Below are 13,421 nucleotides of genomic sequence, written 5' to 3'. Positions count from 1 at the left end.
AAGATTATTTCAGTTTGTGGATCATACGGGAGGCACCAAGTTTTGTCTCCAGCAACGATTAACTATAAAACATGGCATCGTTATCTGCTGTATCGATGAAGTTACCGCACAACTTCATTCACTGTTTTTGTTTGTCGCTTTAGTGATGAGGGACAACCCTTGCACAAAGTTTGTGTTCAACTCGAATCCTTGGTCACAATGGTTCAAATAATTTTATGCGGAAGATTCAATTCTGTCATAATTTGAATGGACAAATGCTGATCTCGTAACAATAACTGCCAGAAGCTGTCAACATTAGTTGCCATTCTGCCTGTCATCAGTCTCCCACAATAATGCTCATCTTCCATGCTTTCTTGACGTTCACAGAAGCATGTGAACAGCTGAAATAATGTCTAAGGAGATGCAGCTTCATTTCCATACACATTTTGCTGTAATTCGTGGGTATCTGTTGTAGTTTTACCCAATTTGAAACAGAATTTCATATCGATTCCCTGCTCCATTGTGCAATGAACCAACAACTCTTAGATTACAGCTACCACATGAACATACACATGGTGAAAAATTTTGAAAAACAAGCACAGATGTTAGGTACAATAGGAAAAGATGTAATCCTCATGTGGCAGTGTGCCGGGCAGTTCATATTTTTGAAAAAACGGGGTGATACACCCCCCACCCCTACTGATAACTTTGTAGGATTTCCTAGTAGAAATTTTTGTGGGGTATTTCCCGAAAATTGAACTCAGGCAATACGTACTTTTTACATGTGATATTTAACCTGAATCAACTTTTCTTCATGCTTTCAACTTCTGTTTCCATTAACAGGCTCTTCGAGGAGGTATACATGACGTGCTTCCTCCATCTGTGTTTGATGGTCTCACAGCTGAAGACTTCCGGTTGCTGTTGAATGGAGTTGGCGAAATAAACGTGCAGACGCTCATCAGCTACACATCTTTCAATGATGAAAGTGGTATGTTTCTTGAATTTTTAATGATTCTTTCACCCCATCTTATATATTACATTTGTTTGTGTGATTGGTGTTTCCTGTGAGTTCACTGCACATGTTCTAAATTTTGTAAAAACAAAAACTAATATCAGATTGTCGTTCGGTTAATCAAGTCGTTTTTCCAATTTTCTTCCCTTTCTTTAAGCTGAAGGTGGAGGTGAAAAACTGATTCGTTTCAAGAGATGGTTTTGGTCTATAGTTGAAAGAATGACGAATCACGAGAAACAAGATTTGGTAATCATTGTTTTTATTATACGAATACAGATACAACAACAGGCAAATTGCCCAATGAGGTGGCTGAAAAAATATGTGCGTAAAAAACATGAATGTGAAATATAATTATAACCAAAATACAGCAGCCTATTATAAGAGCAGATATCATGAAAGAAAAAACTAATAATATATAATGCACTGCCCATAAAATATATTTAAATCATATTTCATTTTAAACGTGTCAATTGTGTTAGAATTTACTACCCCTGGGGATAAGCTATTCCATTTATTAACAACCATATTAGAGAAAAATTCCCTATGACACCATAACCTAGGGTTACCAACCGTCCCCTCCTTTAGGAGGACATGTCCTTTTGTTTATGTCATTTCAAGCATCCTCTTATGTTTCACAAGATTTGTCCTCCTTTTCAGGTTTTAAGAATTAAATCTAAAGGTTTTTCTTTTTTCCCCCATTTTGAAACACTTATTTTTTCATGATACGAGTGCTTTTGTTGTTTTTTTTTCCCACACGCACTCACCAATTGCTGTCAAAATTCCCAGAATTTTTCTGTTTTTGCAGTTCTGTTTTAGAATTGGGAAAAATTATTGTTGTGGCCAATTTTATATTAGTCTGAATAGGGGTGCCATCTATTGTGGAAATTTGATCAAGTGATGTTGCTAAGGATGCATGTGCAGGCATTCTTTTTCAGTTTTCAAATCTGGTAACCTTACCATAACCTAGAATTGTCCCTTACCAATCAATACTGGTGTCCCCTTGTAAAAACAGTCGATTGACAGCATATTAATAATTCATGGTCCATCCTATCCATTCTGTTGGAAATTTATAACATTTCAATCATATGCCTCCAACACCTGCGTTCCTGCAATGTAAACATACTCATGAAATCAAGTCTTTTTTCATAGATCAAGACTTATATGCCAACAAGAGCACATGTAGCTCTTCTTTGCACCTCTCTCAAACCAAGTCAATGACCTTCTGTAAGTATGGTCTCCAAAACCTGACTGTATACTCCAGTAGAGGATGAACTAAGCCTCGGAATAATGGAAGAATGACTTTGGGAAAATGTGATTTTCCTAAACCTTTTAAGAATGAAACCGAGCATTGTATTCATTTTCTGACCGCCGGTAAACAATGTTCAGAAAACTTGAGCCGTTTGTTAATAGGAATACTCAGATGGGTGATCCTAGTTGTATCCGGAATAATAATACTGTTCAACTTGTAAGTGAAACGTAGGTTTTTCGAACCGAAATGAGTAACCATGCATTTGTCAACGCTAAACGTCATGCTATATTAATTTTTTGCCCATGCTGCAATCCTTTTTAAGTTGGTCTGTAGCAACTCCCCTTGTCGATTTGGTTCTCAACTATTTCCATTAGCTTCACGTCGTCTGTGAATTTGCTGATTATCCCATTGATAACCTAATCAAGTTTATTGATGAAAAGTGAAAAAAGTATGGGGCCTAAGACACTTCCTTGAGGGACCCCACTTGTGATGCCTGTCCAATCAGAATATTCCCCATAACCCATTGTGACATCTCTTAACCCTGATGATGGTCAGATACTTTTTGAACAAACCTTGATGTGCAGCAGGTCGTTTCCCACCTCTTCCTGTGCGATCATGTGGACATCATGCTGAACTCTCATTGTGAAAATCCAAGTTTGAACCTCATTAGCTGTACAGTGGTGGTCGGTTTAAATTAGTTTTCTACAGCTCCCATCTTCGAAAGTATGAGCCATTTCCCCATATGAATAAGTGTCTTTTCTTTGAGCAGAAAGACTTTCAATGTGATACTTAAATCTCATGAAAATTCAAACACCATCTTTACTTCAAAATATGGAAGACAGAAGGCAGCAAAAGCAAGAACATGAATTGTGTTCAACTCTGATAATGTTAGGGCCCACGCATGCAACATGTTCTGGCATGTACAGATTTGTTAAAAATTTCATGGAGAAATATGCAAGGTGCGTGTATGGTTATGTAACAGATAATGATCACTCGAGAGAGCACAGTTGTGAACTAAAGCATTTGAGAAAATAACTACGCGAATAATCCTGTATCTACATTTTACTTAGCTAGGCCTGTTGTGACTTTGCTGTATTGTACTTGTGCTACAAAAATGACTGTGATATTATAAATCGTGTGCCAAAATCAAATGATATAAAATGTTCAAGTATTGAGATCTTTTTGTTTTTTCAAGGTGTATTTCTGGACGGGTAGTCCCGCTCTACCAGCAAGTGAGGAAGGCTTCCAGCCGATGCCAAGCATAACGATAAGGCCAGCAGACGACCAACACCTCCCTACGGCCAACACGTGCATTTCTCGCCTATACATTCCTCTTTACACTTCGAAAGCAGTGCTGAGGTCAAAACTGTTGCTTGCCATAAAAACCAAAAATTTTGGGTTCGTCTGAAAAGGTTTTTTTTAAATTAGCACCAGAGGGAAGAAACAAAAGAGAATTGCTGACAACCTTCGTATTTATGTGTGCGTGAGTGTGGCAATGGACATTTTATTATTTCCTCTTTTTTTTTTTTAAAGTTGAAGGTGACAAGTTTCGTTCAGTAGCTGGAAAACAATAAAGCATTGTGTGTTCTATTATCACTTTAATTTAAGAAAAGTTAATTTTTTTTTTCTGTTGTGTGTCGATGCAGGTTTCGAACTGAAGAAAACTCATGTGACTTTTCTCTCTCTCCCTCCCCCTTCTTTTGTTATAATCAAAAAAAAGGTTAGTATGTGTTGATGAATAAATAATTTTGAAAATGAATTTGCTTTCTGCGTATTGCAATCTAATTTTGTGTGGTAAAATATTGTGAATGAATCGTCCGGCCCACACATCAAGTAATTAGGTGTTTTCAGGGTGCCTTCCTTTGTGTGTGGAAGAAGAAGAAAGCATGGTGCTACGTGTCTAGGAATGACTTTGAGATGGGGGACCTGGGCGAAACATAAATCATGGCAGCTGCGTGTAAAATAGATCAAAGATGTTTTGTTAGTGAATGATTATATTTTGTTTACATTTTGGAGGGGGCTCTAAAAATCATTGGCTGGTGGTCAAACGCTTATGTCGATATCTGGATCTGTGTATGTCTGTGCAAAGAAGTTTACATTATTATACACTATACGAGGGGTGGTCAACTCACGGCCACAAGTGGTGCGAAAATGCTTTTCAAATGTTGCTGAAAAGCAACAAAAAAAATTTTTTTCAAATGTTTTCCATGCTTTTTCAATTAACAAAACTTTCTTTTCCAATCAAAAAAGAAATTCTCCTAAACCTTTAGTCTTTTTCTTATGGCGGGATTACATTATACAAGTTTCATAAAAAGCTCTTCGATAAAACTTGAAAAAATGTAACAAATAAGAGCATCAGTTACATTCAAGCGAATGTAACCAATAGTCTTACTGGTTGGGGTTTTTTTTTCAAGTTTTGTAAAAGAACTTTCATAAAACTTTTATAGCATAATTTTAGTTTTACAAATGAGTCTTTTGGCTGACCTGTCTTTATCCAAACTTACAGTTCATCTCAAAAGTTTTAGACGCTAGATTTTTTAACTGCTCCATGGATACTTTTTTTTAAAAATCAGAATAACTTCAGTCATTGCAAGTAAAATAAGTTTTTTGGATTTTTTCAACTCAAAATTTCGAAGGGAAAAAAACTATCTAAAAAGTTTAGAGAAACTTCCGATTATATGTAAATTTCGATGATTGCTTTTATATGGCGTATCAGAGATGTGATAGTATAAAAGTAGAAAGCTATAGAATTTTTTTTTCATGGGAAAAAAAAATTGCTGAGGTCATTGCATATTTTATACAATGAAATCCTTAGAGTACTTCATTTGGAAGCAAAGAGTAAGGCTGTATAAGGTATTGCTTAGAGCTGGTCAAAATGAAGTGTCCCAACGTTTGTATTGATCCAACGTATGTCCTAAAAGCCAAAACCTGGTTGTGGTGGGCAATACGCTACAAGTTGTGATGTGAAAATAAAACTGTTGAAAGATTGATTTCATTGCAAAAAAAGATCTTGCATGAAATTATGAAAGATTCTGTAGTGAAAATTTCAACAGATACAGTTTATAGATAAGATCAGAGAAGCTTGTATTTAATTTATAAAAGAGTAGTTAGGAAATTGCCTATCACAATGAAGCACCTAAGAGAGACAAAGAAGCTTTCAGCAGACAGTAAGGTGGGGCTTCTGTAAAGGTATGCGCAGCATTTACTTCTAATTTTCAGGCTTCCTTAACTTTTGATATTGGTTGTCATAACTCTGATGCTTAAAGGAGATCCTCTGCAACAATTTTCTATGGATTTGATAAGATTCAGGAGAACCAAAACTTGACATTTCAATATTAGGACGTGTCTATTCAAAAATCTGCTGCCGCGAAAAAGCTCTTTAATTGCAAAAATGTATCGTTTTTAGACTGACCATCGATGAGTCCTGACTTGAATCCTATCAGGAACATATGGGGTATACTAATAATATATAAATGCATATGGAATACAGTGTCTGACTTGATGACAGCTCTATCGAGGAAGCATGGTGCAGTTTTGATGTTGAAACGCTACAGTATTTAATTAGATCCATGGAGGATAGTGTGTTTGAAGTTGTTAAAAAAAAAAGTGAAAAGTCTATTAGCCATTAAAAGCCTATAAGTTTTGTACATTTTAATTTTCTCTGAACTTTTAAGACAACCATTTTTTGTATTCTCGATACTATGAATATATTCTAAATGTTTTTTATATAAATGTAGAAATGCTTCAGATATTCTTCCATGAATAATCATCCATTATATAGAAGATGCTAATTTTATTCGCCGTATTATTCTTGTTATTTTAAGAAAAGTGCATTATCTGAACTTTTGAGACTGACTGCATATTTAGTATGGTAGGCACTCCTAAAATAATTATGACTTTCTATATTTAATGCAATTCTGTTCGATTTTCCATCTTTGGGCATAGTTGCTGGACGTCCCATGTGTACGAGATTCATAGTCAACTGCATTGTATAATAAAATTTCGAAGATTTTCAACAGCTGGCTGATGCTAAGATGAATTTTCTTTCCTTCCTCAATTCATCAGCCAGCTGTTGAAAGCCTTCATATGGATAGCGGATAGCATAGACGCACCTCATCCTCAGATAATAAAGTGTGGCTTCCACATTGTTGGATGCCCTTTCTTCAAAGTGGCCCACCAGTTTGCTTCTTATAGAACAGCGGTTCTCATCCAGTTCTCCACAGAGCCCTTGGGACTCCGCGGCAGCTTGAGGAAAATAAAATAAAAAAGTCATTTGAAAAAAATAATTACAATTACTTTAGAATAATAAAAATAAATCAGTAATTTTGCTGAATAAGTAAAAAATAGGTCTACGGGGCTCTGAGTGAGAAATTATATGCCCAAAAGGACTCAGAGAGTCAAAAAAAGTTGAGAACCGCTGTTATAGAATATCTGTTACTGCAATGCACTTTTCTGAAAGTGTGCATTGCAGCGAGCTGGAGGTATTGATTTGTCTGCCTAGAGATGTGAGGTGAGAATATTCTTCGGATAATTTATTCTCAGGGAACGAGAATATTCTCTTGGATGTAAAAATTGGAGAATAGTCGAGACTATTAATTTTTCTTTTAAATAATTTACATTTTTTAATAATTTTGTTTATATGAAATATTCATTCCATACTTTTCCTGAAACATTTAAAATGAAATAATTTTTGGTATAATCATCCGCAATGACAACTTTAGTTCGAGAATATTCTCCAGGTCATGACGAGAGATTTTAAAAGTTTGATTATAAAGATTTTAGAAACCTTTAGATTAAAACCTTAAAAAATCATTTTAAAATTAGATAAATTTTCCGAAGTTCACAACAGAAAAGAAATTAAACCACAGTTGATTGATAAAAGAAGCTATTCTTATACAATCACTTTCATTATAAGAAGATACAGAACTGTTGTTTTCTTCAATGCATGTACAGTTAAATTCTGTATCACTCGAATTTCTTTGCATGTTGTGCAATTCAACCATGTTGGTTTCATTTTCTTGCTTTGAAACTTTAATATTGTGGGTGACAAGTTTCTATATTTCCCTGTGTTCTTGACGGGAAGAGAGATGGGAGACAGAGAATATATTCTTGAGAATATCCTCAAAGGACTAATATTATAAATTACCAAAGAATGTTCTTATCTTATAATAAGAATTATTCTCAAGTTATTTATAGAGATTATTTATAATAACATGTATCATAATAAGTATTATTGAGAATACTCTCACGAAGGACTTCTATATCTGAAGAATATTCTCTGGAAGGACTATTATTAATAACGTGAGAATACATTAGTAGACCCCCAGTATTCATGGGGGTTACGTTCCTGGGGTGACAGCAAATACGGAAATCTGATTGATATTTCCAAATGAGAATGGTTTCCTATTTTGAGTTGAGAATCAACTTGTATTTTAAGTCAGGAAAAGGTATATTTCTCAAAAATAACATATTTTACCCACTTCCTCAGTTAAATGTAAAAAGGAATTAAAATATCTTATTAATAATTATCAAATGTAAATCTTTGTCAAGTTTGAAATATTCTAAATTTTAGTTTGTGCCATTTGTGAAAACATTCATTATCAACAATATGTTAACTATTCTATCAAAAATATTGGATATATATCAAAATATGATATCAATGAACCCTAGTCCCAGCTCCGATTGAGTATAAAAAACAAATTTGGGCCCTAATCCCACTTTTCTGGTCGCCATGGTAACCTGGCTCTGTTGTGATGGACAAACATAAATAAAAAACTGGTTTTTTTTAGAAATCGCTCAAAAAAACTTTGCCTACGTGTTATTGGGACAACCAATTACCGATAAAAAAAAATAGCTAGTGTGTCATTTGCTTTTTCAGTTTAATCTTAATTGGTAATTAAGGTTTTTTTTATTACTGTTATTGGATTATAATGAAAAATTTTCTGATGAAAATATATAATTTAGAGATGCTGGGATTATATATACACTATAAAAGTTTGGTAAAAGTCCTTTTATAAAACTTGAAAAATCCAACCAATGAGGTTATTGAGGCATTAGCAACGGCGCTTTCCCGTTTGGCGTCTTTAACGCTATTTTGGTTTCCTAGAAATTTCAGTAATAGCACCACGGCAGTGCTCTCGATAACGTCGTCATCGCAGTGTTTTTGTTGCGTAAACACCGGCTGTTCGATAGTGTCGTCTTAAGGCATTGTCGCATTAGATTCACAAAAATAAGATGTGGTTGAAATTTTCCAGAATTTACATGGTAGGTCCTCAGAAAAATCACTTGGCCCGTGATGCTCTTAAGACGGCCCGGCTGCTCGAGCATTTACGGCGCATTATTTTAATACGAAAAATATATTTTTTGTTCCGCAGAAGGGATCGAAAGCTCCAGCCGTTTTTTAATAATCGGTTCCATGCATCAAGCTGAAGCCGAACACTGCTCGTATAAAACATTTTCGACCATGGCCCAAAGAAGGATGGGCTACTACACCGCACACCAACTCCGGTCATATATCGCATAGCTGCCAAGTCTCCCGAATTTTTCGGGAATCTCCCGAATTTTAGCTTCATCGCTCGACCTCCCGAAAAGTTCTTAAATCTCCCGAATTTTTATGAAAATCACAAAAATCCCTAATTGTCCCTAAAAATTCCCTACTTCATTAAAAAAAATCCCCGCTTATGAAAACAATCTCTAAGGAATTTCTTGTGGGTAGAACTCCTTAATACACCGTATATGAAGGCGTCTTACTTGTGGGGCATGAAGCCTGTTTTTTTTCCCTTTCGAAATGACGTCACACGTCATAAATGGGGAAATTCCTCCCTATTTAAGAAAGTTTTACAAACCCTCTGATGGTAACAAGAAAGTTGTTTGTCTTATCGTGCAGGGAAATGGCTTAGCAGCCAATAGTCCTGGATAATAATTGAAGATTCCAGTGACGCGCATATGGTCAAAATTTCTTTTGTTGAAGTTACGTACGTGCGATATAACAAAGCATGAATAATGATAAGCAAAAACATATTTAATCAATTTTAAAGATACTTATTCCGATGAATTTCCTTTCATCAAACGTTCCAGAAGAGGGCCGACTTTTCCTTTTTGTACAAGTTGTGTTACGGACATAAACATCGGTCATGGAAGGACTGCCATCATCACTCGTGAAGTGAAAAAAAAAACATCAAGCGAATGTCACAAAAAGTCAGTGTTCTTCAAAAATTGACGCTTTTTTCCTTCATCTTCCGATGATTTTGGGGTCATTCGCTCAGAATGTTTGTTCACAGCGTTTCTGATTGAACACAATATTTATTTTTACATCATTGAAGTTTTGGCCTCCAATTTCACTTGTTTTTTGCGTAGGAATTTTATTCCCAAGGGTTTAACTTCCATGTGTGTGAAATGCTTATTTTAATTTGACTTCAGTAGGGATTTTATTCCCTACGCTTTAACTTTTATGTTTGGAAAATCCCTATTTTATTTGGAAAAATCCCTATTGTATTTATTAGGGAGTGGTTTTAGCATAAAATACGGGTTTGCGCGAAAATCTCCCGAATTTTCATTTTCAAAAGTTGGCAGCTATGATATCGCCATACGTAATTTCCAACCGGTGGAGTTGGGTGGGAAATGAAGGCTCCATCCATCGGTGGTCGCCCTAGGCTCGGTAGGTAAAGAACTTGCTTTTAATGTTCTATGCCCCGATTCGAACCTATGGACCTTGATGGTAACCTTCGTAGTGGCAGACGAGCTGAAAACGAAGGATGGGCTGACAAAATCCAGCCGGTAGGAGAATTCTTATAATTTTCTTCTTTTTTTTTCCCACTCTGTAAATTCAGAATGGACGGCCGGTGAGAGATCCCAGCCAGGATCCCTGCTGCAGCATGAGAGCACCATTCTTCCGATGCCCTTAAGCATGGCCCCCACATCTTGCAGCTGGGCTCTCAGATTGGAATCTTCGACGAGTCACTCTAAAATGAATTTATAGTTGTAAAAAATGATTAGAATCATCCAGGGCTGGATCCCTGTCAGCCCTGCCCTTAAGGTATAGACGTAACTGCAAATTTGACAAGCAGGCATGCTCAATCTTTTCATTTGTTACTACTGCATTTGTCACCTATTTAAAAAGCCCATATGAGTAGCTTCTGTCGAGAAAGGAAAAAAGACGATGATATATGACTATAAAAGAAGGTAAACAGAAGAAGAATGGCTAATTGCTAGCAGGTGGCATTCTCTTGCTGCGGTATAGAAATTAAACCGAAGAAAATGCCATATAATTTACAGTAGTAATAAATTATTATTATAATTATATAATACTCCTTTTGTATTAAATTATTAATTTAAAGCAATTTAACAATTAATTTATTTTATTATTTTAGGAATTTAATTATTAATTTAAAGTAATTTTACTCCCTTTATTACTAAATGATCACTACTCCCTTCGAATTTTTTTCTGTATCAAATATTTTAGTTCAAAATATCAAATTTAATAAAAATTCAAATTTTTTTAAATTAAAAAATTTAATTTACTTCCAAAATTAATAACAATTCCCGAGTACATCTTTTAACAAACGCCAACACAAAAAGCGTGGCTCACTGAAGCGTGAAGAATACCCGCATACAGAGATTTGCGCCAAGACAGCCTGTAATGGCAACCCGGGATCATTTTTATCCTTTCCCCGCGCCGAAATGGACTCTCTCCAGAGAGGTTGGGGGGTTCCCGTAACTCTTCTCGTGATCTGAGGACTATATAAGGGTACATCTATTCTTCATAAGGAATTTTTTGAACTTCAAGATTTCCATAATACTCTCCCGAGTCTTCAAATTTCAGTTCTTTCAGATTTTGGCACTTTCGTATAAATATCTTGAGGAAACGCAGATTGACATTACCTGTATATCAATGCATAAAACTTCAAGTTTAGGACATTGGTTACCAACTAAAAATATTTTGAGTACACTGGTGATATCGCATCGCCATGACAAGATTTTTGAGATGCAACAAGGTGTGATGTGCTTCCACTTGTTCACGGCTTGTTTAAAAGAGCCATCAAATTTACATTCCTTTCTCTGAAAATCATTTTAAGACTCCTGACTTTATTTGACGGAATCTTCGAGACATTTCAGAAAATGGAATTTTCATTCGCAAGTAATTCTAAATGTTCCAAATTATTTGAATTCTTCAGTAAACTGTACACATCCAATCCACGGAAATCGGAAAGGTAGACCTTGAATGCTGTCAGTCCTTCGAAAGCAGTGCTGTTGTTCCCACCAGTGGTAACGAGCGTGCAATTGCATAACTGCACTTTCCGTAATCTGGAGCATCCACGCGCAACTTTATAAATCGGAAACCTGGAATACAGATTACACTACTTGAATACCTCAAGTGTCATGCATTTAGCAGCGGTTTCTGTAATACGCTGTTCGCTGTATATTTTGAATAAACCGCTCTATTTTGCTTGGTAAATTGAACACTGGTAATTAGTCGCTTAGATAAAATGGACCAAAAAATTATAAATTATCTGTCCTAGACTCTGGCCGCCGTGGTGGTCATAGTGACTGACTCGGATCCGGGTTCGAACCCCACCGGCGCCACAGTGGTGGTCGGCTGAAGTTGGTTTTCTGTGGTTCCCAACTCCAAGGAGCAAATGCGAGCCGGTCTCCCCGTTAAAAAGTCTCGCCACAGAGAGCAACAGGCCTACAACGTAACAAATATTCAATCATTACACTTCACTCACAATTTGAAGTATAGATGGCAGCATTGAAATATCAAGCACAACACTAGCTATGCACTCACTTTGTTCCAGACTCTGCCACGAAGCTGGTCTGGAAGAGATCTCGGCAACGGGATAAGTCCGGTGGCAGAGCCCCTGACGTTTTTTTTCTTTTTGTCCTAGACTCTGTGTGATGAAAAATTTGAAATTGCAAAAAAGAAATACATTTTTTATTTCAATTATTGTCATAAATTAGTTTAAAACATATTTGTGTTTATAAATTTATGAGAAAAAGTAAGTTTCTCATCGTGTTATATACCCATTGTGTTCAAAATATTATTCAAAAGCATTCATTTAGGTTTTTGACAGTATTGGCAGTTTTTAATTTAATAATTATACAACACCCCTTGCCATATGAATGACTTATATGAGGTCTACACATTATTTTAATACTTTTTCTAATTGAAAGTATGCCTTCAGGATCAACGGTTCGCCAGTAATGCATAGTAGCTGTACACTCCGTATATATTTTGCACCTAATTTTATCCTTTACTTTGTAAAATCTTGGTACACAGTATTTGTTTACATGTTTACAAAATGGGGCACAGTAGCCCAGGTCGATAAGATGCTCGAATAAAGTATCAAAGGATGTTTTGTATCAAAACCTGACGTGAAAGTTGTTTCTGTATAAGGCTTGCTATGTGTAGTGCTGCAGGGCCGCCTCTATTCTACCATGGTAGAATGGAGACGGCCTTGAGTGCTGCCATCGGTGTTTCTAACTATGGTGCAGAACACAGATGTTTCTACGCTCTTGGAGGAATGAAAAAAACTGGCGCCGTTAAAATCAAATGAAAAACGATTTTGAGCTAAATTTAAAACAATATTGGCTGATACAAAGATATGTTTAGGAAAGAGAGAAAATTGCCCTTGCGTGGAATCGAACCCATGTCCTTTCACTTTCCGGGTGAACGCCCTAGAGTACAAAGGCAACGAATATTGCAATATTTCCTTCGAGCTCGTGTGCACTGAACGGGACCGCACATCAGGGCTGTCTTACGAGCATCATGGGGCGCCCCAAGCCAAGTGATTTTTTTGAGGCCCCACTTGGGAAATTCTTGAAAATTTCAACCGTTTTTTATTTGTGAGGCCTGTCTTATCTTGAGGCTTCCTGGCCGTGCCCGGGTGAATCCTTGCTTTAAGACGGCGGCACTGCCGTACATGGACGGTCGTACCCAACTCAGGCCAAAGCTCAAAATTGCTGACACTGCCACCAGATGGTGACTTATCCTAGGGCGTTCACCCGGAAAGTGAAAGGACGTCTGTTCGATTACCTGCAGGGTAGTTACAGTAGTTTACTTATAACTCAGTGGCTGGATCACCATCTAATGTAGTTAGCGCGTTGGTTTCTAGATGGCAGCACTATTGGAAATATTAAGGGGTACATTCCGGAGATGATTTTTGTTGGAATTTTTTTTTGAGG

At 36.3% G+C, this 13,421-nt stretch overlaps 1 protein-coding gene across 14 annotated transcripts in view; it reads left to right on the top strand.

Moving 5' to 3' along the window:
- Positions 1 to 3,999, top strand: part of hyd (E3 ubiquitin-protein ligase hyd) — a 98,031-nt gene extending 94,032 nt beyond the window's left edge. For 10 of the 14 annotated variants that reach the window (XM_089251791.1, XM_089251795.1, XM_089251798.1 and 7 more), the window contains 3 exons: positions 823 to 967; positions 1,149 to 1,237; positions 3,436 to 3,999. In XM_089251791.1, coding sequence (XP_089107917.1) covers positions 823 to 967; positions 1,149 to 1,237; positions 3,436 to 3,648 — 447 coding nt within the window. In that variant the 3' untranslated portion in view covers positions 3,649 to 3,999. The remainder of the gene's footprint in view (positions 1 to 822; positions 968 to 1,148; positions 1,238 to 3,435) is intronic. The other 4 variants (XM_089251797.1, XM_089251788.1, XM_089251800.1 and 1 more) reach the window with 3 other exon arrangements.
- Positions 4,000 to 13,421: the final 9,422 nt, after the last annotated feature.

Source organism: Pholcus phalangioides, unplaced genomic scaffold (assembly GCF_987345545.1).
Source record: "Pholcus phalangioides strain wild (caught in Gottingen) unplaced genomic scaffold, Ppha-v1.0 ptg000027l_1, whole genome shotgun sequence".
In the NCBI taxonomy this organism is placed as follows: domain Eukaryota; kingdom Metazoa; phylum Arthropoda; class Arachnida; order Araneae; family Pholcidae; genus Pholcus; species Pholcus phalangioides.
The sequence above is the reverse complement of the archived record's forward strand: the minus strand, read 5'-3'. Positions and strand labels throughout refer to the sequence as shown.